The 25,483-nt window shown below is 32.3% G+C and overlaps 2 protein-coding genes and 1 long non-coding RNA gene across 6 annotated transcripts; 1 reads left to right on the top strand and 2 right to left on the bottom strand.

The window, feature by feature from the left end:
* Positions 1-11,281: 11,281 nt before the first annotated feature.
* Positions 11,282-13,035, top strand: LOC111411878 (extensin-2-like). Its single transcript, XM_023042526.1, has one exon. It carries the CDS (start codon positions 11,423-11,425, stop codon positions 12,359-12,361), a length of 939 nt encoding a protein of 312 aa, XP_022898294.1. The 5' UTR covers positions 11,282-11,422; the 3' UTR covers positions 12,362-13,035.
* A 105-nt stretch (positions 13,036-13,140) lies between these two features.
* LOC111411879 (E3 ubiquitin ligase BIG BROTHER-like) lies at positions 13,141-19,325 on the bottom strand. 4 transcript variants are annotated; one of them, XM_023042530.1, is made up of 8 exons: positions 19,157-19,325; positions 18,212-18,334; positions 17,295-17,532; positions 16,690-16,724; positions 16,520-16,564; positions 14,630-14,757; positions 13,486-13,594; positions 13,141-13,410 (listed from the first exon to the last, which is right to left on the bottom strand). In XM_023042530.1, exons 2-8 carry the CDS (start codon positions 18,332-18,334, stop codon positions 13,360-13,362), a joined length of 729 nt encoding a protein of 242 aa, XP_022898298.1. In that variant the 5' UTR covers positions 19,157-19,325; the 3' UTR covers positions 13,141-13,359. The 4 variants fall into 4 exon arrangements, with proteins under 4 accessions (XP_022898298.1, XP_022898295.1, XP_022898297.1 ...); XM_023042527.1 differs by having other exon boundaries at positions 18,212-18,370; positions 19,157-19,324; XM_023042529.1 differs by lacking the exon at positions 19,157-19,325 and adding an exon at positions 18,961-19,138 and having other exon boundaries at positions 18,212-18,370.
* Positions 19,326-23,555: 4,230 nt separating this feature from the next.
* On the bottom strand, positions 23,556-25,241 carry LOC111412788. The gene is made up of 4 exons (XR_002706102.1): positions 25,124-25,241; positions 24,981-25,043; positions 24,536-24,593; positions 23,556-23,839 (listed from the first exon to the last, which is right to left on the bottom strand). It is a non-coding gene; the product is annotated as an uncharacterized LOC111412788 (long non-coding RNA).
* Positions 25,242-25,483: the final 242 nt, after the last annotated feature.

Below are 25,483 nucleotides of genomic sequence, written 5' to 3'. Positions count from 1 at the left end.
TTCCTTGAACTCTAAATTTAAGAAATGTTGATACGTTATGTCAGTTTTATATTTATATCACGTGAATAAGAATGTATACTTATTCTTACTAAGTATTTTTAAAATACTCACTCTTACTAAAATTTCAGATTAGAACAGATCGTGTGGACATGTAGAAGATTGACTGAGTGATGCTTATGGGGTTGTTAAATAAATTTCCTAGAAAAGAATAATTATCCATTTTTATTTGAAGAATAACTTTACGTAAATTTTTATGCTTGTTATTTAATATGTTTTACGGTTCCAGCATTTGACGTGTTAAGTTAAATTTTAAATTAATAATTTGAAATCGAGAATTTTCGATATATTTTCGCTTAAACTAGATAGAGGAAAGTTTTGATAGCATCTCGAGCTTCATTTTTATTTAAAATAACAATAATAATAATAATAAAGTTCGGGACGTTACAATTAGTTTTAGATTTTTTGAAAAGAAAACTTAGTGAGAAACTTGAAACAAGGGCTTCCCGTAGGTCATTTGAACTCATATAGCTGATAATAAAATACCTCTTATTTCTCATTCTCATTTCCTGTAACTTAAAAGTTGGCTTGAACCAATGGTGAAACTAGACTATTAAAAATAAAAAAAGAAAGATTCAGCATCCGAGAATTTTATGGTTAATTCTATCTGTGGCATCAAGTTCATTGCATTCTTATGCATATTCTCCAAGTGTTCTTTTGAATATTTCGCCACATCACTTGTCGACTGGAATGGTTTGTTTGACAGTAAAAGAAGTTTTGTAAGTATTATGTCCTAAATCTAATCAACTTTAGACATAAATACTTTTGATATATAATTAATGTAATTTAATGGCAGATCTATTATTTAATTAATAGAAAATTAAATAAATAATAGAGTCTGTAGATTCAAATTTTTATAATTTGTTAACCACAAAGAGCTGTGATTGTGAGATACAGATTATATATAATTGAATCTTAAATCGTCCGTGGTCGTAAGTAATAACGAGATACAGATATCGTTATTACGGATAGACCATCACGTGTGACATTTCTTACTTGTGAATTAAGTAGCTGATCTCACAAGTTAAAGTACGGTAACACTTAAATGAACACGTGGGATGTTTTGTTATAGAAGAAAATATTGGAGACCCGTCGAAAAATTCCACATGGATAACTATTTGAGTGTCAGTGGTTAATCTCTAATGTTCTGAAATTTTCGAAATTGTGAGGCTTTGATTATAAATTTTAACTTGGGTCAAATTTCAATTTCCAAATGGTTTTGAATTTGAATTTTGAATTGATTTTAAAATTATACTTTAAATGGGTTTGGCCCATAATTTTAATTTTGACCCAATTTAAAATTCTATTTAAAGTTGACGACTTTTTATATTTTCGTTAAAATTAGATTTTAACTTAAATATTAAATTTTGACCCTAAATTAAATTTTATTTTATTTAGGAGTTTTATCCTAAATTAAAATCTTAATTCAATTTAAGTTAGAATTAGATTCTAATTTAGTGTTTAATTAAAATTTGATGTTAATTAAATTATTCACCCAAATATGTTATTGAAGTTAGAATTGAGTTCTGATTTGACATTTAATTAAAATTTGATTTTAATTAAATTGTCTGGCCCTAAATTTCCTCTTGGAATTAGAGTTGTACTCTAATTTGGTATTTAATTAAAATATGATTTTGATTAAATAAATCCGTCCAAAAATCTTGGAATTAGAGTTAGACTCTAATTTTGTTATTTAATTAAAATTTGATTTTAATTAAATTCAACCGCCTTAAGTTTGAAATTAGAGTTAGACTCTAATTTGATAATTAATTGAAATTTGATTTTAATTAAATAATCTTGCCTTATAATTGTGGAATTTGAGTTGGACTCCAATTCGATATTTAATTAAAATTTGATTTTAATTAATTATGCCCGCTAATTAAATAATTGATTTATATGATTAATTAATTATTTAATTGTTCCGATCCATTTGTTTAAAAGAGCTTAAACGACCTTAATTGCTAAAAACTTGAAACTAGTTTGCATATAATATTAGATAGTATATAGGTATACATTTATGTGATGAATGTATTATTAGTGGACGATTATGGATTCGACCATATGGATGTATTGAATGGTTAATTTTTATTCTTGTTATTTTTATGGGCCGATGAGCTCTTAATTATTTTGGGTCTGCGAGCCCGTTATTAATGTTATTATTATGGGTCTGCGAGCTCTTAATCATTTTCGATCTATGAATCCATTATTATTATTACTATGGGCCTGGAAGTCCAATTTCATTTAGACTTGGGTGCCAACTATTATAGGATACAAGTTGTAGCTGGACTGATTGAAGAAACAAGAAGAGGAAGAGACCATGGAGATGGTGCATTGATACTGTTCAATGCTATACCCCATAGGAATTGACCAACTAGTCTTCCTTATGGCTCGGGAAGACTAGATCGTAAAAGTCCATAATCGTCCACACTATTATATTATGTTATATATATATTTATTTGTTTGGTAGATGTATAATAATATATATATGATTGTATCATTGTTGATGAGACTTTTGAATGCAAAATCCCTCCATAAAATATTAAGTCACATTTGTAATCGCCTTCCATCATTATAGTGAAAAATCAGAGTCCCAAATCGTCTCAACTTGTTGAGTACACTCAAGGTTGGTCCATTAGGGATATGTTTGACACTATGAAATATTTGATATTTCTGAATGACGGGTTTGACTTAACTAAAATTTATCTTTTGTTGAGTACACTCAAGGAGATAAATTTTACTCAAGGAGATAAATTTTAGAGGCATGTTAAGCTAACATATAAGATGTGTGAAAACAAAGAGTTATTAGGTTAATGATCTGGGAGTTGTATGGAGATACAATTGATAATAGTATCTACCAAAATGTTATATTAAGGCTTGTTGAGTACACTCAAGATCTTAATATAATAGATGGGATCCCAACCCACTGGGAGTCAAGTATGGATTTCATAAATTTATGTAAAATGGTCATAAATTTTATTTAAACAGTGAGAGTATAATTAATTTAATAAAAGTTCACGTTAAATTAGTTGATACATTTTATATATTATTCTTTTCCTTTTCGTCATTTGTATTTATATTGAATCCTGAGTAACCATATGTTTTGAATGACATACTGGATGCCAACAACCAAATTAAATCTTCTTGATTGACACTGCAATTTGAGAATTGTTCTCGAGCATGAGAAAGTGGGTTGTCCTTAAGTAGCCATTTTCCAGAGACATCTGGTGATGACCCGATTAAGGAAGATGTGGCTGCTATAATAAACGCAGTGATGACAATAGTAATGCAACATATGTGATATCTGCAACTATATCACCTAAGTTACAAAAGCAATTTGAGAGTGTAGATGTTTACACATAATTCTTCATTACAAAGATTTTTATGATAATAATCACGTGTGGAAGGATATGAGACTTCCAAACAACTATATCGATGCAAAATGACAGAGTAATCTTCAATCGATGCTTAGACACTGAAGATGATTGACGTTGAGAAATGTCTTAATTGAGTTCAATCATAAACTATGAACTAAGTATTGACTTAACTTTGCAGTCTCTGTCATAAAGTTATTCAGACTAATTATGAGATATGAATAAGCTCGAATGCATATTCATTAAGTTGCTTAACATGTTTCGGACTGGTATGCCCAATAACAAAGTTAGATGTGGGCAAGCCATTGATTCCTTTAAAGATATTAAGAGGAAGTCTAAAGGGGTTTTATGAAAGCATCCAATATGGTTAAGACAATCTAAGCGAAGGACAAATATCAAATCTAATGACCATTGTTTTCATTGTAGAATGAAAGGTCATTGGAATATTGCGTGGCTTACGTCTACTTCACAAGTTTCTTAGGTATTTGATACCAGGTGTAAATCTCATATTTATACAAATATGGAGAAACTGAATAGAAGTAGACCACTACGAAAGGGAGAAGTTGAGCTACACGTTGGAGATGAGCAAAGGTTACTGCATTTCCTGTAGGAATTTACTTCTTGCTATTTTCTTTTGGTTTAGTATTGAAATTAGAGAAATGTCGCTTTATACCCACCATAACTGGAACATTAAAATGAATTTCATATTCGGATATGAACTATTTAATATTAAGGACAATTGTTGTTCTTGTTTATCTTGATAAAGATCCTAATGGCTATGGTAAATTAGAAAACGACGTTTATATTCTTTAATACTAAGGATTCTATAATGAGTATAGAAATTAAAAGGTATAAATGCGATAATCTAATTATTATCAAAATTTGGCATGACAGACTTTGTCATTTAGATGAAATGTAATTTCAAAGTTACATAAAGATGTATACTTGGGATTAATTGATTTTGACAAGTACAAATTATGCATGTCTGGCACAATGACCAAATCTTCTTTTACTTGAAAAGAAGAAAGGTCAGCATAATTACTGGTCTAATACATGGTGATGCAAATGGACTCGTGTCAATTAATGTCAAGTAATGTTTCTCTTATTTCATCAATGATCATGTATATTTGATGAAAACTCAAACATGAAACTCTTGAAAAATTCAAGGGATTCACACCAGAATTAGAGAAACAAATAAGTAAAGATACTCTCACATTAAGATTCGATCAAGTGAGAATATCTTAAAGATAAAAATCTAAATTATCTAAGAGAGAATGCGATTCTCTTGCAGTGGACACCTTTATATACACTGCACCAAGATAGTGTATCTAAAAGGAGGAATCGTTAATTATTAGATATAATGCGATTAATAACAAGCCATGCAAATCTCCCAAAATTATTTTGGAGTCATGCATTGATTGCAGTGTGCAACATACTAAATCATGTCCCATCTAAATTGGTTAACAAACTCCATACGAGTTATGGAAAGGCAATAGTCCCAATTCATCTTATATGAAAGCTTGGGGCTATGACGCTTATTTGAAGCGCCTTGAATCAGATAAGTTTGACGCTAAATCTGATAAATTCATATTTGTAGGGATATTAAAAGCAGACGTTTGAATATTGATTCTATTATCATGAAGAAAGTTTTTGTCTCACGACATATCGTCTTCTTAGCGAAAATGTTGACTCTAGGAGTCGACGGTGGGAGTAAAATAGAATTTGAAAGAGTTCAAGAGTCCACAGATATAGTTAATCAAATAGATAAATTCGAGTTTGATCCCATATCTGATATGGGACATACTTTGAATCAGGAAGTAAAGACTCCTGAGAATATGACAGCTCTATGTGAATCTAGTAGGATCATTCGACCTTCAAGAAGGTGCGAATCCATGATCATTAATCAAATATTAGTGATCCAGAATAATGAAGCTGCTAGTTGCAACAAAATAAAGTCAAGTGTTGACTTAAAAGAGATAGCAAGAGGCCATGATACTCGAGATGAACTCGACGTATGTGAACAAGATTTGGACCTTGGTTGAGCCTCCTGATGGAATAAAACCTATAAGGTTTTGTAAATAGTTTGCCAGGGAAAGGTCGATGTGGATGTGAATATCCATATATACAAAGCAATGCTAGAAGCAAAGGTTAAGTGTTGACCTTGGTGAAACATTTCTCCTGTGGCCTTGTTGAAGTCCATTCGGGTTTTATTTGCAACAGTTGCATATCGTAACTGAAGGTTAAGATAAGTCTCTATGGAGCTGAAATCTTCGATTTGATGGAAAAAGTCAAAGTATTTGATTTTATCAAATTTGAAGACGAATTGTGTGTTCACAAGAAGATAATGGGAGCATTGTTGTATTCCTAATATTATAGAAAACAACATCCCTATGTTTCAATCGTTGAAATAATGGTTGTTAAAAGATTTATTTATGAACTATATGGGATAAGCAACTTGATCTATAGAGGTGATCTAGAAAATTGCTTAATTAATCCCAATTTACATATATGAAATTTTGAGAAGATTTCATATGAAAAAACTGGTTTACTCTTAAGCGGTGTGTTGGAAAGGTTCCAAACGTGAAGCAACCGTTGATTTAATAGTAGAAACCTAATGCATGATTACTTCAGAAGTAGCAAAGAGTTACAACCTGGAGTAGTTCCTGATATTGTTGATCACATACCATTGTATTGTGATAACAATAGAGTCATTGCTAAAGCAAAGGAACTAAGGTCTCATCAATGATCCAAACATGTATTAAGGCGGTATAATCTCATCAAAGAGATAATATATAGAAATGACGTGAAGAAAAGAACAAATTCCCACATTTAACAATGTTGCAGATCCATTGACAAAGAGTTGTCATAGCATAAACATGATCGTCATGTAGACTTATGATATTGGATACATAAGTGATGGATCTAGTGCAAGTGGGAGTTTGTAAGTATTATGCCCTAAGTCCAATCAACTTTGGACATAAATACTTTTGATATATAATTAATGTAATTTAATGGCAGATCTATTATTTAATTAATAGACAATTAAATAAATAATAGAGTCCGTAGATTCAAATCTTCGTAATTTGTTAATCACAAAGAGTTGTGATTGTGAGATACAGATTACATTTGATTGAATCTTAAATCGTCCGTGGTCGTAAGTAATAACGAGATACGAATATCGTTATTATGAATGGACCATCACATGTGGCATTTCTTACTTGTGAAGTAAGTAGCTAATCTCACAAGTTAAAGTGTGGTAACACTTAAATGAACACGTGGATGTTTTGTTATAGTACAAAACATTGGAGACCCGTCGAGAGATTTCACATGGATAACTATCTGAGTGTCAGTGGTTAATCTCTAATATTCGATTGTGGAATTGGTCATTTGACTTGAGGTCGTCATGGTACCTTATATGAGGACAGTCATACTTTGACGGTGTTGGATGTTGCTCTACAAAGGGCTGCTAATATGACATCGTTCGGGTACGTCAAGAATCGTATGAAGGTTGTGATTGATCAATAAAGGATTCGTCACTCTTAGATAGTAGGAGATTATAATATGCGTTTCATTCAATTAAGTCGATGATGAAATCCTTAGCCAATGTGTATTCATAAGTCGAAAAGGAGTTTTCGACTTATATTGACTTAAAGTGGAATGAAAGATATGATTGATAATCGAGATTGACATACTTCCATATCTCGTAATTGATTAAATCATATTGACGAAATGATTATAGTTTCACGGAAACGAAGGAGTTTGGTTGTCATACCACGTGACATTTTCCGTCACATGTATTGCCCTGATACATTGTTAGATGTTAATTTGGGACGGCGAGTATGAACTGATGATAAATTAAAAGAGTGTTTTTATTTATCAATTTTGATTAGATTAAAATAATATTTCATGTCGTTAGGCATCATGATCGGGAACCTGATGGGTCACACACAAAAGAGAATTGGAAGATTGCAATTTATCAATTAATTAATTTAACAATCGTTGGATAAATTAATTAATTTGGTTGATTATTTATAAGCCCGAATTAATTAATTGGATTAATTAATTCATGGACCGAATTTAATTAAATGATTTAATTAAATATTGGATCGGACCGGGAGAGGCCAGGCCCGTTTGGGCTTATATAAATACTAGGCTAGGGTTTTCAATTCAGATGGTTTTCTTTTCATAATTATTCTTGCTAACACAATCGGAGAAAACCTTGGTAGCTGCAATCTTATTCTCTGTGTTGATCACCGTTGAAAGCTGGACAATTGGACAGTTGTGGGTGGCGAATCAAGATTGTTGGAATGAAAAGAAAAGCAAAATGTTGCAAAATTTTTCAAAGGTACAATCTTTATCATGATTTCTATCTAAACACAAAGGGATCTTCGGTGGAAATCGAAATAATTTTAATTTTTCGCTGTGCGTGTATAAGTAGATTCCCAGCAGTTTTGATGTTTCAAATTTATGCATACACTGGTTCACTGAGAACTTTGAAAAGTTTATCCCAGAATCATTACCCTCCAACAATGAGCTACCATTTTCATTTGTATTTGGTCCTAATATGGCAACGAACAATGCTTGTCCAAAAATCTTAAAGTGACCACTACTCGTGTAATTTCTTCTCATATTTGTATGTATTGGGATTAATGTGTGTAACTATTTGCTACTCAAGGATCTCCATTGAATCAACTCTCTGTCTTATTTCAGGACTATTTCCAAGATAGATTATTAAGATTTGATGTTTTGGAGGAAAGAGGGGTTTATTAATTTGGATTAGCTAAGGTCTTTAAGGAGGACAACATTAATAGGAAGGAGGAGGTGAGCAAAAGGAAACTTGTCTTTCTCAACTCCAAAACTTACGCACTTGACTTGTTACAAAATGAAGGATCATATCCCTTTATATAATGTTTACAAGAAACTTCTAGTCCACAAAATTTTCTAGAGACTCCTAGATCACATATTTACATGAGACTTTTAGATCACACATTTGGACAAGATATTTTCCTAGAATAATCTAGATAGACTTTATAAGACCACATATTCTTCTTGATACATCATCACGTATTTTACTTAGATATTTATATATATTTTTCTAGTAGATATTTATATAGATTTTTCTAAATAATGTTTCTAGAAATGCTAGGCATGTTGGGCTTTTTAATTGATTTGGGTCTATGAGCAAAATCCTTAAGCTCATATTATTTAGTCCAAAAATCAAGTTTACTACTCAACATACTGTACATTGTGAGAGTGGTGGATTATATTATTTATACTTATTATGTTAACCAATAATCTACCATAATCACCCTTTTTTTTTTCCAACACAAACTTCTTTAACTCGAGAGTTTTAGACCATTAAAGTATCGACCAAGCCTTAAAAAGGGAAAAATTCAAAAATCATTTATCAGAGATTGATTAGACCTCATTTCATTAAGCTATCAATTCAGTAAACTATATGGTGCTTTTTGTACATTAAAACTTGTTTGCAATTGCATGAAAAACAACCGTTTCAAATGGGAACTCATTTTATTGCTCCTTCACTTTGTTTTCAGAATGACAATGAAGAAGGTGTATAATATAATTAAGTCATGTCGACCTCCAAAGCTTGAACGAATTATAAATGTCCACTATATTAGTATATTTTTATAAGCAAGCATGGAATACATAAAAAAAAAAAGTATCAAAAAGAAGAAAAATCTACAAAATATACGATTTATACAGAACATAATTACATTTCTTTCGTATACTATGTTTTATAAATATACATGTATAAATACAACATTATAAAAATTGAAAAGTAAAAAAATACATATAATTGAGAAAAAATTTCAAAACTTCTTCATTCTTCAATTGATGTTTTTTGTGTGTGAGAGATTTATAGAATTATTATTTTCGTTTCCTAAACTTTTAACACCAAATAAGTAAAAAACGATTTTAGTAAGTTAATTTAAAATATTAATGTTGACACATAAAAATTCAGCCCAAATCGAACAACCTAGAGAATAAAGCCCAATTGGAGGATCCCCAAATCAGATAGCCCAAAGAACGAAATCCAATTGAACGAATCAAGGTGAATGCCCAAATAAGGGGCCCAATAGTGCGGTAACGCCATCGTCCAAGTTTGCAAGTCGCTCAGAGTCTGAACGAATAGAGTGGCATACGGTCGTCCAAAATCTCGCCCAAATCTTCAAGTCGCCCAAGGTATCAACAAACATAACGCATTATGATGCAGTTATTGAGGCAGTTGCTAAAGTAACTTTATCACGTTCCACGACTCAAGGGGTTCAATCGAAAGCGGTTGAACGATGCAAGATAATGGCAGCAGTTAAAAGGACAGTTGCATGACAAAATGGCCACTACAAAGAAAGTGGGTAGTTATAGGGCGATCAAGCAGTTTTTTAGAGCAGTTAATTACAAAGGGATCGCCTATGAAGTATAAAAGGGAGAAAGAACTTAGAAGCAAAGGACCGAATCCAAAACTCTCGAACAGAGTACGTAATTTTCATTCCTTTAACTTTTAGACTTAAACATTTCCTTTTCTGTAACTCGTGTGCTTGCGCCCCTTGGAGACACGTTGTNGACTTTGTCTCAAGAGGTTTCGTCCCTTACACAATCGTCTGATCCTCTTTAATTGTTAGCGAATTAACCCGCGCGAAACAATTAAAAAGTACAGAAAATACTTCATTTGACTCTTCCAATATTGTAAAAACAATCAAGAATTCTTAATTGATGTCTTTTAATTAGTATTAATTAAAAACAATCAAGTATGTACGTGTGTGTGTGTGTATATATTTTGTAAACAATGAAAATGGAATTTTTGTAAATGATGGAGTAAAAGAATCGGCTGAATGTAAATTTATGTAGAGATAGATATATAATAAGAAAAAAATAATTTCTTAAATGAAAATGAAATAGTAATTGAACTTAGTGAATAAAAAATAGTTAAAATTTTAGTATGTAAAGTGTTGTATTGTGTATCATAACGGTTGTAATTTGTTATTTTCGATTATGAGTATTGTAGATTATAACTATTTCCAATGATACATTTGTAATTTTCTTCAGCAAAAGTTATTTTTTGTTATAATAATTATATTCACCCCCACAACTTTTTTCAAAAGCAACACATTTTGATTGCAATGACTGTCTCAAACGTTTGCTCAATTTCGCATTTCTGTCCCATCGTTGTATTTTTTCTTCAACATTACATTGATTAACACATCTTGTTCATAATAACGTTCAAAAAATTTATTAGGACGGAGTACAAAGACCTATTTGCCACTCATATTTTAAAATAAGAAAAATAAACAATTAAAACAAAACTTCGAAACAAATTTCCCATGCTAACAGAAGATGAAATGCTTCTTCTTCTTCTTTTTCAGTTTTCAATTTATTGTTCCAACTACAATTAAATAATGAAGTGGTTTATATTTTTTATAACCAAAAACATTAAATGAGGATATATTAAGATATTAATATATTAGCTACACTCTTAAATAAGAAACAAGACTATAATTAATTAATTTGGGACAATTGAAAAAGGAAAACATAAACGACAGAGGGAGTATGTAAAATGAAAATTTAGAAAGTATGATATATACAAAGTGTAATACATCCTACATAGAGGGTGTAATCGACGTAATAATCCTAGTTTGCTCTGACCATTTTAAGAAATTGGGCTGCAAGTAGACAATTACAATGTTGACGGCTACATATTCTATAATCACAACACATGCTTGTGATCAAGCCAGACAAAATCTTTTAGCATTGTTTCTGTAGACTTTTTTCTTTACAAAATAATACTAAATTTAGTGAAAACCAATGTCCCCTTTACTCAGTCAAGGAAAATGTCATTGTTCAGAGAATATGATATTATTATTTGTTAATTAGAATGTGGATAACTTCAAAACTGTAAACAGTTCACACATCAAGATGTGATCACTATATAAAGGATGTGGATTTTCTTTGTAGAGCACAATTTATCATACAGGTAGATGAATATGGCTACTTCTTGGCCTCATCTACTATTTGTTTTCACAATTTATACGACAATTATAAATGTAGTAGCTGACAAGAAGCATTATTATTATGATTCTGCGCCTTTCACGTTGTCTCCTCTACCAGCACTGGCACCACCACCATCTATGTCACCACCTTACTATAAGTCACCTCCGCCACCTTACATATCCCCTTCATCTCCATCACCATCATTACCACCGCTTGACTACAAGTCTTCTCCGCCACCTTACGTATACATATCCCCTACATCTCAATCACCATCATTACCACCACCTTACTATAAGTCACCTCTGGCACCTTACGTATACATATCCCCTCCACTACAACAACCATCACCATCACCATCACCATCAGTATCACTACCACCTTATGTATACAAATCCCCTCCAACACCATCTCCGTCACCTCCGCCACCTTACATATCCCCTTCATCTCCATCACCATCATTACCATCGCTTGGCTACAAATCTCCTCCGCCACCTTACGTATACATATCCCCTACATCTCAATCACCATCATTACCACCACCTTACTATAAGTCACCTTTGGCACCTTACGTATACATATCCCCTCCACTACAACAACCATCACCATCACCATCACTACCACCTTATGTATACAAATCCCCTCCAACACCATCTCCGTCACCTCCACCACCTTACTATAAGTCATCTCCGCCACCTTATGTATACATATCCCCTCCATCACCATCTTCATCACCATTGCCTCCTTATATATACAAATCTACTCCACCACCTTATTATAAGTCAACCCTGCCACCTTATGTATACATATCACCTCCATCACAGCCTCCTTACGTATACAAAACTCCACCACCACCTTATTACTCCAAATATTCACATTCGCCATCCCGCTCCCCATATCCATCTCCATCTCCCAGCCCTTCATACTAATATAAGTCTCCACAATCTCCATCCATCTTCACCCCCTTCGAATTACTATTAAGGCACCACCACCACCTTCTCCATCCCTCTGAACCCCCACTCCCTCTACCACCTTATTACTATTAAGTTCCCATATCCACATACTCAACCTCTCGCAAATAGTAGTTTTCATCAACCATTTCTCCATGTTTTACACTATTTACGTGCTTTACCATCTATTGGCTTTCTTTATTAATTAGGTTTCTCAATTGATGAATTTTATTTATATTTCGATACTCTTTCATTGTAACATGGGTTACTTTGTGCTTTATCAGGAATAAAATTATTTGGATATAAAGACGTCCATTGTGTTGGTTTTATTTCATCTCCCTCATCGAAATTCCGGATAAAAGCCGAACTTAAATAGATAGTAAATTGGCTCATAATTGTATTGTACAGGAAAAAGAATGAAAATACACAAATAGCAATGAGCAAATTCTTAGAACGATGCCACATATATAAATTTGTAATAAATATCAAAATTTGGGACATAACTATCATTTAATTATGTTATAAACATCAAAGTTTACTTAAATGAAATAACCACATCACTGCATATTCCGCCAATATAACTCTAGAATTACATTGGTACTATGTGTTGGTTTATTTTCTTATTTTTATTAATTTATTTGATGGGCTCCAGTTGCTGTCAAATTGCCAACATCACTAACTGGCAGTGTACCAAGGCACTCAGGTTCACATACAAGGTTAATGAGAACCAACTCGACCAAGTTCTTAAAGCATTTTCAAATATGAAAACCATATGGAACTGTGGTAAATATACTCCCAATGAAAATGTTATCAAGTAAAACAACTAACCTTATCTACCAAGAACTTCAATATTTTAATATAGAACAAACAGAGTAAATTACGAATGGAAAACGAAGAAAAAAGTTGTAGAAAAAACAGTAAAACCTTGAACCAAAATGGAAAATCAAGCACCATCCCGTGCTGATAAGAATATTGCTTTAGTCCTTTGGAGCGTTAACAGTCACTTCCTTGTAACAAATTGGGCAAGCCTGTTTTATGACAAATGGTTAGCAATTTTACTGTTAAAGCACTTCTTGAGAAAGTTGTCAAAGCAATTTGCTTACTTTGTTAATACTGAGCCATTTGCTTCCACAACCTGCATGGTAGACATGTTTGCAAGGAAGAATCATCTGCCTATCATTTCGTTTGTACTCCATCTGGCAGATTACGCACCTATTAGGTAAAAGAAAATATGTGGTTAAACACTGTGAAGCTGAAAATAATTCTGGAAAGGATGAAAAAAAATTCTGAAGATGCGTGGGACAATGCATTCGTCAGCAATAAGCCTCGATCCCAGGACTAATATTTGTGATACGGAACAATTAAACAAAATGCTCGTTAATTATTCCTGATGTTTAAGTTTGTCCTAGGGAATCTCATGTTTTTTCACATTATCCTACATTAACATGGGTCTACGCTATGATCATGAACTTAGGATTTTATAGGTTGTGCCTAAAGTAAAAATCAACTGATAATTAGCATTCTGTTTCATTTAACCACCCAAATTTAGAAATAAACAAAGGGCTTACTCCAACTAGTTCCAGGCTTGTTCCAATGAGTCCTAAAAGATTATTCCAGGGTTGGGGAGATTTATTAGGTTTTGACTAAGGATGTGAATAAGACCACCAATCAGTTCAGCTGATAAAGTTCCAAATCTATGTACAAAAGAACCAATGAGGTAGATAGATAAACAAATGCATACTCTGCAAAAATATATAAGCAGTTAATGAAAGCAGAGATTATTGACTTTCTGAAACTCCTAACCCAATGATGCAGTGATGGACATGAATTACAAAAATGCTAAGGGAGACTAAATAAAATTGAATCTAGAATAATAGATTATATATACATTTGCATGATTATGGTACACGAACAAGAAGTCTCCATTAGTTCAGCAAAACCCCCTGCAATCCATATATGATCTAACAAATTAACCACCACTGTTTGCATACAAATATTTGAAGTTGGCAAAGAAAGATGATTCCAAGACGAAGAAGCTAATATTTCACAGCCTACCCAACTTACAGCGGGTCTTCATGTCAGTTGGGGTAGGCATAAATAGGCAATGATAAAAAATTGGGCACAAATAATAGGTCAAAAATACAGATTTATCTTGAAGATATTGCATTGAACCTAATATCGAAAAAAAATGATGAATGTTAACAGCACTAACGTTAGTTGGGGACAAACAGTATGGCTTTATCTTACCTTTCAGCTCTGAATCTCTTTCTGGAGAATAAACCACACTTGAATTTTGATATTGGGAGCAACACAATAAGTTCTTGAGAAAGACCCCTGCATTGATTTCCAACTGCTTCACCCAACTCAAGTAACTCCTATAAGGAAATGAAATAAAACTATATGTTTTAGGAAATCACAAATTTATCCATTTTTCTGCACTAAGATAAATTCACTGTCCATGGGTTTCATGAATTCAGGGTTGAGATTGGATAGATTAGGAGCAACTAGAAAGCCAGGGCAACATGAAAATTGTTGGCAATATGCCATGCATTTAAATACAAGAATATTCAAGAGGAGAACATAAAAATAAATTATGGTGATTATCACATGTTGACATAGATAGGAACCACAGTATAAAAATAATATAACCCAAGGGGATGACTGTTAAGAAAAAAATCCCAACAAGAAATTGTCCACTGAAAGGAGCAGCATACGTACTAAAATGCTATAAAAATGGGCAATGCTATCACAATGATAAAACAATGGGCAACAAAATGAACTGAAATTTTACGCCACAAGAGAAATTCATTACCATTTGGCGACCAATGATATTTCCCAAATGGAAGCTACCTCAGGTGGCTCCTCAAGATCACTTCTCTGAATGTCATGACATATTAACTGTAAAAACATTTCCCCCTTACTTTTGTCCAACTACCCATGGCAGCCCTATTGTTTGTCAAGCTTACAACTCTGCCCCATCATAGTGGGAATAGTACCTATTAAGCCTGAGTATTTTGGTTCAGCTTTGCAACCAAAGCTGCCAAATTTTCAAGGATTCTCTCCATCTATTCTCTACTGTTTACTTCTTTGAAGTAAATTTTATTTGCATTCTCTGGATTTATGTACTTTGTTTCTGTAGAGTTGATAGTGTAAAGTAGATTCTTATATTTTCCTCCTAAAATGTGTCATCCTATGAAGTTAAAGAAAAGAAAAAAGTGATAGCCAATAGACGTTTCCAAAAATTTAAGAAGCAGGGTACCATGCCAAGATTGATTTGGGCTCTTTGCAAACTATGTTTTGACTGACATTTTTCCATTGGAGCACGTATTATCAGGCTGCAAATATTTAATCAATTATTCTTATTGATATCAAGTTCTGGGTCACGTCTGATTGTCTAGAGTCCACCTGTGATCCACCTAGCCAGCCTGGATCTGCAGTCTATACGATGGGGATAGCATTCCTGCAGTTTTACAGGACTTTCATTTGACTATTGCACAACCACCAAAGTTTGGCAGTGACAGTCTCCTCTTTAAGTTATACTCTTTTTTTCATTTTTTTTCCCTATCATAGATATTTTTATACATGACAGCTTAGGTGCTATTTAGGGTATATGTATGTTGAGTATGGAAACAAATAGTCATGGAGTGTTCTTGATAGTTACGTATATCAAACGTTTCAAATATTTACATTTGTACTACAAATGTCCAGGTAACAAAGTGCAGTAGTAGAAATATCCCTAATTTAGTATTTATTGCATACAAACCCTTGAAATATCACAACATAATCTTCTAAAGCCATGATTTGACCACGGTTACTGGACATCTTTTTAGCTAAGCTTCTGTCGGAGTTCTCCTAGTCCACATCTTCATATTGCGAAAGTCCATACCTGATTCCAATGTAGGAATTGGATGTTAACTAACTGCTAACAATGTTTTTCTAACTTCTTAGGCGGCATATAATTTATTGACATTCAAATGCTTTCAGCAGAGAACCATTACTCCATACATCTCCTTGATTAACAAAATTAGAATTATAAAGATAATGGTCTTACTTAAGATCAAAAAAATGAATGGTAAAAATTTCATTAGAAAATGACTCGATACAGGTAATCTAAGATGCATGGTTGACATTTCTAACCTCATAAGTCATGTTGTCAGGGTTAATGTTGTCTTGCCAAACAGCCTGCATCAATTCACAGAAGGTGAGTGAACAAATTTCTTACTATACGTGCTTCTTCAAGTTGTGAAAGGAATTATAAATATGAAAAGTTCAACATTAATATAACAAAGAAGGATGTAACCACACACCTCATAATCACGAGTATTCTGAAGATTCCGAGGGCCTGGGGAATTCCAAAGAACAGAGATCACTTTATATTTTATACTTGTACACAATAATTTCTGAGATGCAACCACACCGGTAGATTGAAATGCATGTAAGATCATCAATGAAAAGATACATAACACCCATGAGCTAGGGGCTAAATGAACCAAAATCAATTTTCTTTCTTCAACATAGATTCACAGCAAAAGCATTCATTATTTTCTTTCCCTACTCTCCAAATGATAAAGCAGGGGTTCATTTCACATTCTCTCCAACATATTACTAAGTCGAAAAATAAAATAAAATAGAAAATAGCATTTACCAGGGTTAGCATTATCTGTAAAACTACATAACCACAAATTACAAGCTAAGAACAACCACAAAGGATGGGTCTGATAATGGAATTTCATATTCAAGAGCAAGACGACGATAGTCATGTTGCATGAAAGAAAAAAGAGAGGGGAGGAAGAAAAGTAAACTTGGGACAGAATTTTCACATGATGAAAAAGTACTATTGTGCAAACAATTGCTTTACTTCATATAGTAAAAGCTATATATCAGCATAATGGAAACTGAAATTGAATCTCACACTCCAAAGGATCAGCATGTGAAGTGGAGCTCAAATGTCCTTCCTGATCAACATGTGAAACTGTAGCCTGATCATCAGCCACTGATGAAGGGCTTTCCAAATGCTTATTATATTCATCGATTCCAGTCATTTGATCATTTACCACATAACCAGGCCAATATTCATAGCATGAGAAACTTCCAGGTTCAGAAACCGCATATTTGTACAAATTAGTATTCGCTGCTGCATAAGAACTCTCCTGCACATATTTGAAGAATTCACGTATCTTGTTCTAACCACCATAAAGATAAGCAGGAAATAAAAGGTACAGACATTCTTCTCCAAATTCAAGTCCAAGATAGTAACCTTGAGATTCTAATCAAAACATTTTGAAAATCTAGAGAACAATGATATGCCAACAGATAAGGGCAGAAACTTTATTATTCCATAATCAAATTCGTGCAGGGCCCTGGCAGGGATTTGAAAGCCAAAAACTGCTTATAAGACTAAGAAGGTGCTTTTGAACATTTTTGGATAATTTTCTGAAAGTGTTACAAGAAGCATAAACCCTGCTAAACGGGCCCTAAATCTATGTTGAAGGCTTGTAGATAAGCCAACACAATAAATGGTTAACTTTCTTAAATGTTGTTTGAAATCACAAAAATGCTCAATAACCGTTAAAGCTAAGACTAATTCACTATTTGGGCCAATTTTGAACAAGCTTCTGATGAAACAAATCTGGATTTTCATTTTTTTTATTTTTGGTTAGTAAAACAAGCTCAAGCCAAATTCGAAAAATTTTGAGCATATAAAAGACGTCAATTTCTGCAAAATGAGTGATCAAACTCAAATTTTAAACCGCCAAAGAAAGGAAGTCAAAACATATTTTGTTGAATGTACTTCCAAAGGGAACAGCTCGAACAATTTTAATAGTGTACCTGAACAAAAGGAGCATCAGCAAAAATGAAATTTCCATGATCATAGTTAAGACCTCCAAAAAAATCCACAAAGCCTCCCATCGAATTAGATGGCATGGCATGGTTCGGATAATGAACTTCCATCTGTGAGCTCCAGCTCATTTTTGAGAAAAAAAGATTCTGATGCACCAATAAAGCAGGAATAAACTTACGAAACATTGTAACTCGTGGTTATTGAAAGAAGTATGTATATCTACTGTAAATTTCCATTTACAGTAGATATATGCAACCAAAGTTCAATTTTGAGAAAATCTGAATTGTCTCAATTGTAATATTTCAATTTTACTACAGCAAGTCCTGTAATGAAATCATCAACAATCAATTTTCCCGTAAAAGAGTTCCAAAATGTTTGCAATGCATATCTTAATTAGGTAATAACGTATTTTACGAAATAACTACACCATTTATTTCAAATTTAGAAAGAGAAACAAAAAAGGCAGTTTCACTCAGATGGGTCAATATTTAGATTTCTCCTGTAAAATTTTAAAAAATAAAATAAAAATAGAATATGAAGAAAATGATAGCTCGACAAACCCGAAAAGAATTAAGAAAAACAAATATCGTGAACAATGAAAACAAAGGCATTGACATAATTTTCCGATTCTGTTTCCAAATAATTCATTATAGTGCTATCAAAACGATAGAGAGATTCTACTGAGTATTTCGGTTTCCATCAAATTTCAACACCGAGAAGAAATTAAAATCAATACCACCTTTTTGTCAGCGATAAAACGAACAGCTAATCTCCGAACACAATACAAGACGAGGAAAAACAAGTCAATCGAACAACCAACGAAAAGAAACAAAAAAAGTAAAAAATAAAAAATAAAACGATTCTAGTGCTAGAGATTATATTTAATGCAAAGAACCAGATTCTCGAAGAAAAAGAGAGATTAAAGAACCGACATTGATCGCTTTTTGAACGTCAGTCTTCAGCTGATCAAAGCAAGATCCCTGTCCATCTCTATCTCCGTGTAAAGGTCATGAAAAATGAGAGGTTACTGTTTTAATAGTTTGTCTGCGTTTAATGGATGGACAAAAATACAGAACATCAGGATAGGGAGAGGTGATAGAAAAGGACAACGCACATTGCACCAGGTACAACATTTGCAACCTCCTCCTATTATAATAATCAAATAAAGCGTTCCAGGACACATCTCCAAGTAATAAAAGAGGAGGGTGGGGAATCCAACTATGCTTGAGATTGTCGCTTCAAGGGTTCGAATCCTAAAATATGGATTTGGCTCTTGGGTAAGTGTAAGTGTACAAGCAGCCTTCCACCCTATACCCTTAGAGGCATAACCTGCGATTTACCTTCATCACGATGCTCCAGAGCAAGGACTGTAAGGGACCCTGAAGGTTGGGGTTCAACTTTTTTTTTTTAATCAAATAAAGCTCTCGGGATATAATTAAGCGGTGCAAAGGACAGTGGGCCCTCAAAGTTGGGGTCCAATTTTTTTTTTTCAAATAAGAAAAAAGTCATCAGAATTTTTTTCACAAAATCTTTAATCAGTACCTAATTGGCAGCTTCAATGAGAAAATGACAATCGTATATCCATCAGTACGTTTGGCTTAACTCATCGAATAAAATAAAACACAAAAAAATGAGAAATGTAATTATTGTTAATCATGAATTTTATGAACTTTTCTTTAACTTCGATAAGAATTTTTTTTTTTTCAAAACACTATTCTATTCTTAATTTCAAATAATAAATAAATAAAATAAAAAATCGTTCTATACGTCTTTTGCCATCGTCACCATGTCACTGCTAGACTTGGGAGGATACAAGAGCAAAGAGGTGCAAACTGCAAACATGAAACCTAGGGAGTGGGCCATTAACTTAGAATTGAAAGTGTCGAAGTAATCAACATGAGACACGAACGCGATAAGGAGCCTTGTTGGGGGTGGGGATTCATGGGGACAAGTGTGCGGAAATGAGTGCAAGGACAATGATACAAATATGGGAGTGGGGTTAGGGATTGGTCGGGGATGTTTTTCTTTTCTTTTCTTATTTCGTCTCCTTTTCTATTGCCCGCCCTTTTGTTATTTATGTTTACGCATTTCACAATTGCCTCATAAAATTTGACACGTGAGAGTCACGTGGCAATGTAAAATAAACAGAATTTGTCGATTTACACTATTGGGACTTGCTACATAAAGTATCAACTAGGGACCAATAAGAAACAATATTCCCATATCTATAGTGTCTGGGGGAGTGTCCTGGTTATCCAATCCATCACGGGATGCAAAGGTTACTTCCATTCTTTCTGCACAAAAGGATGAGAGATAAGGCAGTTTTTTGTTCCTTCATTTTTACGTTTCTATCCACAGTTCCCTTTTAGCAATTCAAAGGTTTATCATTCATGTAATGAAAAGAGAACAAAAACTGGCTTGCAATGCAAGGATTCATCCACCATTCCCTTTTCCTTTTTTCCTTTTTTGTCACCCCACATGACAAAGTTAATGGAATAGGCTATCATATTCATTATTTTTTTCAGGACCCACTTGTTGGTTTATTTATGGCATTTTTAAAGTATGCAAAACCCAAAAGATGTAACATATTTGGAGCTCCTTTGACGATATTTTGGAAAAAGTCAGAAGTTAATTATTAAGAAATTACTTTTGAGTCTATCTGAATAATTTTTTGAAAATACTTCCTTTTACTAGAATAAAACTTTTAGAGGAAATTAATCTAAAGTAACTTCAAGCTCTTCTATAAAAAGGAGAAGTAAAAATAGAATTAACGTATTGATTTACAAATAATCAATACTATATAACTTTATAGATGTGTGATCTACAATTAAAGAATTAAATATTGCTCTACAGCTGTTAGGATTCTTTTGAAAAATGTCTTCAAGCTCCAACTATTTGAATTTCCTTGCTTGATAATTATCCTTTGGACACTATTTATTTGCTTTTCCTGTACATTTCTTCATTTTCAACTATTGCACTTATCTATCCATCATTATCTAAGTAGGCTTTCTCTAAGTCTGCATCCATCTTATTAGTTTTGCCATCGAATATGTATTCTTCTTCCTCTATATTTGACTGTCCTTCTGATAATTTATCATTTGTTTTGTGAAAAAGCCATTTTATATAGCCCTTTTTGTTCAATATTTGGTACTAAAACTTTTTATGTTTTAATTCTTATAGGGAGATGTTCTTTGACAGAAAATAACTCCATCGTCCCATTGTGCTACAAGTCTGGAATCATTATTTTGAACTTTCACCATTGACACGATTTCTGAGATCCGTCTTTTGTAATCAATTTTGTCTAATCTTTATTTTGGTATTGGTCTTTCAAGAACATCTAAATCTTTTGGCTCCTTCGTAAATTAAAATATGATAATAAGCTGAAATTATTATACCATTATTTAAAAGAGGCGGTATAGAAATGAATTGGATCATTAAAGGGTGATCTTTTAACTGACTAAAAATATGTTTAAGTTTCGGTGGAAAAATCTAAAAGATCTATTCAAAACGTATAGTGTCTATCATATCAAACTGTAGGGTTGGATAAAAAATGTTTTCTTCTTCAAAGATGGTATAGTAAAAAAAAATTGTATGATAATCATGTTTAAGAAAAGCTGAATTTTTAGTAGATGGGATTCATGTTTAGGATCATTTTTAAGGAAATATCGATTTTCGTTGTGATAATAGCTTAAAATTTGAGAAAAATCGATGATCTATTGTACAACTGACTCCTTTATGGAATTTCGAACAGTACTGTCACAATAGCCAATTTTCATGCTAATTCATATAAAGTCTTTTCTTGCCATACAACTAGAGAATCTATTAATTCAATAAATCTTTTTATTTTATCTGAATAATTTCTACTTGCAGATGTAATGTCTTTGGAGATAATTTTTCAACAATATCTCTAGAATTTAGTCTTCTTAAACTGTCTTGTCACTGAAAAATTTTATGTTGATATTTACTAATAGCCTGTTGAGATGAAGAGACTTCATCTTCATGGATTTGTAGTCATTCTTCTAATGAGTGATTTCTAAGATTTAAATTTCTCACAACATTGGTCATGATTTCACAACCATCACAAAGTTGTATTGATGAAAATGAAGATGATACTTGAGAAGTAGCGATTTGCATAATCATAGTTTGTCTAACCTTTTTAGATATATAAAAGTTAAATCCTATTATTTCTCTAAAAAAATTTAAAACTTCTTCTGATTGGTAAAATCCTTTGAAAAGGGGGGTCTAAAAATCTTTCTACTTATTACAATACTTCCGAGCAATAACTATATATACAAGCTTTCTACCCTAGATAACTATAAATAAAATAAACTTTCTGCTTTTACTTGATTATGAATCTATCTAAAATGATTAGCTAAAACATTAATACTACCTAATTTCTGTTTAAACTTACATGACATTCAAAGATTATCTAGTAGACAACACTACTATTCTGGAAGTCTTTTTAAATTATTTTATCTAAATATGAGATTAAATCCTTGTAGGGCAACTCGTAGAGTGACATTCCGAAAGTTCATAATCTTTTTATCCATCTACAGCATGAAGATGATGGGTTAGAACATTAATAACTTGTCAGCTAAAATTATTTGTCTGAATATTATTTTTTCTGTCTCCAAAAGGCATGACTAACCATTCAAAATATCATCGTGGTGTAATAAAAATTGTCCAAGGAATAAAATCTTTTGCCATTTTTATTTGCCAAAATCCAAATTTACAGACAAATTTTAAAAATATTTTACCATTTTGTATTTTATTTGTTAACATGTCTTCATCTGGTAGTGTGTCCTGTTGGATTTTATGCGTAATAATAAAGAGATGAAATAGAAAAATCAACACAAAAATTTATGTGGTTCGACTGTGTTCCTACGTCTACGAGAGCGAAGCGAAGATAATTTTATTTAGTGGTGAAAAATAGAGTTACAAAATATTATTTATACTAACCCTAATCTGGGCTCATATAAGACTTTAAGGCCCGTATAAGAAAATATCCTTGTATTGTACTGTGAGGGCGTTGCCGTGTACCCCCAACTCACTTAACGTCCCTAACAACCAAATAGTGAATTAAATCTGCGCAAGGTTGATGTCGTCGCTCTACACCATTCCGTTTAGTGTGCTTTTGACACGATCCGTCCCAAATCACCCTAATGGACCCTACACGTGTCGTGCGCCAATGAGGGATACCAACTAAATGCTGGACCCACCATCAAGGTAACTATGATTTGCTTTGACTGTGACATAATTTTATAAAAAATTGACAGAGTTTCCTCTAAAATATAGACTAAAATCACCTTAAAATTTATAAACTTTCTCAAATCAATACATATAATTTAAAACAAGGTACATCAGCCCTTACAAACACAACTATTCAAAATAAAATGCGTTGGAATGGAATTTACACTTCTTTACAAACCAAAGGACTCCAAATGTATTATTTATACAAAATAATGCAGTGAGCCCGTGATATAAACTAACAAAAGATGCATCTACCCCAAAATTTATGAACTATAAAAATTGATAAAAAGAAACATACAAATAACAGCTAAGTGGCTCAATTCGGTAATTCAACAGGCTCCGATGCGACTCAACACAGCTACTGTCTGATAAGAAAAATGGAGATGAAATATATGAACTTGTAACTCAATGAGTGGATACTTTTGTAAACAAATATACTATTTTCATTTATGTTAATTTTCTAAAAACTGGTTTATAATAAAAATATTATTCACAGTACTTCAAGCTAAATCTTTATTCTTTAAACTGAATGAGTTAAATTATATATTCTGAAATCTAATAAGTTGTATAATACTGAAAAATCACACCAAAAAGTTATTCGGAATAACTATACTCATGTATCGATTTGCACCGATAAACACGACAAAATAATTCAATTATGAAATTCTTTAATTCTGAAATTCTAGTCATACGCGCGCAGAGAGATCTGGTCATACACCATGGAAACACATTCACAATAGTACAGAGCGGGTAAAATTATCATAACTAGTCATATACTGTGGAAACACATTCACACTAGTACGGAGTAGGTAAAATCACCTGAGTACTTTCTAGTGATTTTTAGAAAATAACTTTAAATATGCTATACTATTTAATACTGAAATTATATGTCAATAAAATGATTTAACTTAACTGAATTTAACTTGAAAAACAAATGTTTATAAATCAACTTTATTCTGAAAATCGTGCTGTCAAATCAACTGTATGAATTAATAAATTTTCTGATTTAATATAATTTTTATAAATACTAATTTCTGAAAAATAAGTTTATATCCACTCACACAATACGAGCTACAGACAAGGCCGGTCGGTAAACTTTTCCAATTTTTTTGTCACCACCTGAAATACATTACAAAATAACTAATTTAACCACTATTAAAATCAAGAAACATTTTATCTCTAATGATATGATAATTAAAATAAATTTTCCGAGACTTGCGAAATTTTCCTAAATTTCCTTTAATCAATTTGTAATAATTCTTACTTTCCAATACGTTCACAACTACGCCATATATCCAAATTTACCTTCATCCCAAACATAAAAACAATTTCTTCTTCTATTCTTGTGTAACTTGAATTCACTCTTGCACCAATTTAATTTACATCTTGTTCATTATATTAATCCTTTCAAGTGTGTATTTCATCAAAACTATAATTTCCACTAATTATACATATTCAAGAACTCAATTAAAAACTCTAGGGTTTACCAAAATTAATATTTCTTACCTTGATATAAAAATCTTTCATTAATCAAAAAGGCCGGCTTAAAATCATACTCTTCCCATTAATCTGAAAATTAAACCATCAAATTAACCCAACTACTTAGAAACCTAGAAAGTTTAATATAAATTATACCATAAAACATTTACCTCTTCTCCTCTTTGAGAAATGAAGAATTGAATAATGGAACTCAAGTTTTCTTCCTCTCCCCCTTTTTTCCTTCATTTTTCTCTTTTCTTTTCTCCTCCTTTTCTTTCTCTTTCTCAATTTTTTTGGCTTCTGGATACTGCCGTCCAAGTCTTTCCCTCGTGTGTATATATCACAAAACAAATGAGACATTAGTTAATAACTTGCCATTTGTCCTCCAATAACCTAATTTTGCAATCAAGTCCTTTCTTTTATGTTTTGTATAAATTCTAGTCATTAATCTTTCCATACTTATAAACTAAATCCCCCAAGTTTAAATGATGGCCATTTTAAATCCTTAAGTAATATCAATAACAAAATAA

This window comes from Olea europaea, chromosome 16 (genome assembly GCF_002742605.1).
Source record: "Olea europaea var. sylvestris chromosome 16, O_europaea_v1, whole genome shotgun sequence".
Lineage (NCBI taxonomy): Eukaryota > Viridiplantae > Streptophyta > Magnoliopsida > Lamiales > Oleaceae > Olea > Olea europaea.
The sequence above is the reverse complement of the archived record's forward strand: the minus strand, read 5'-3'. Positions and strand labels throughout refer to the sequence as shown.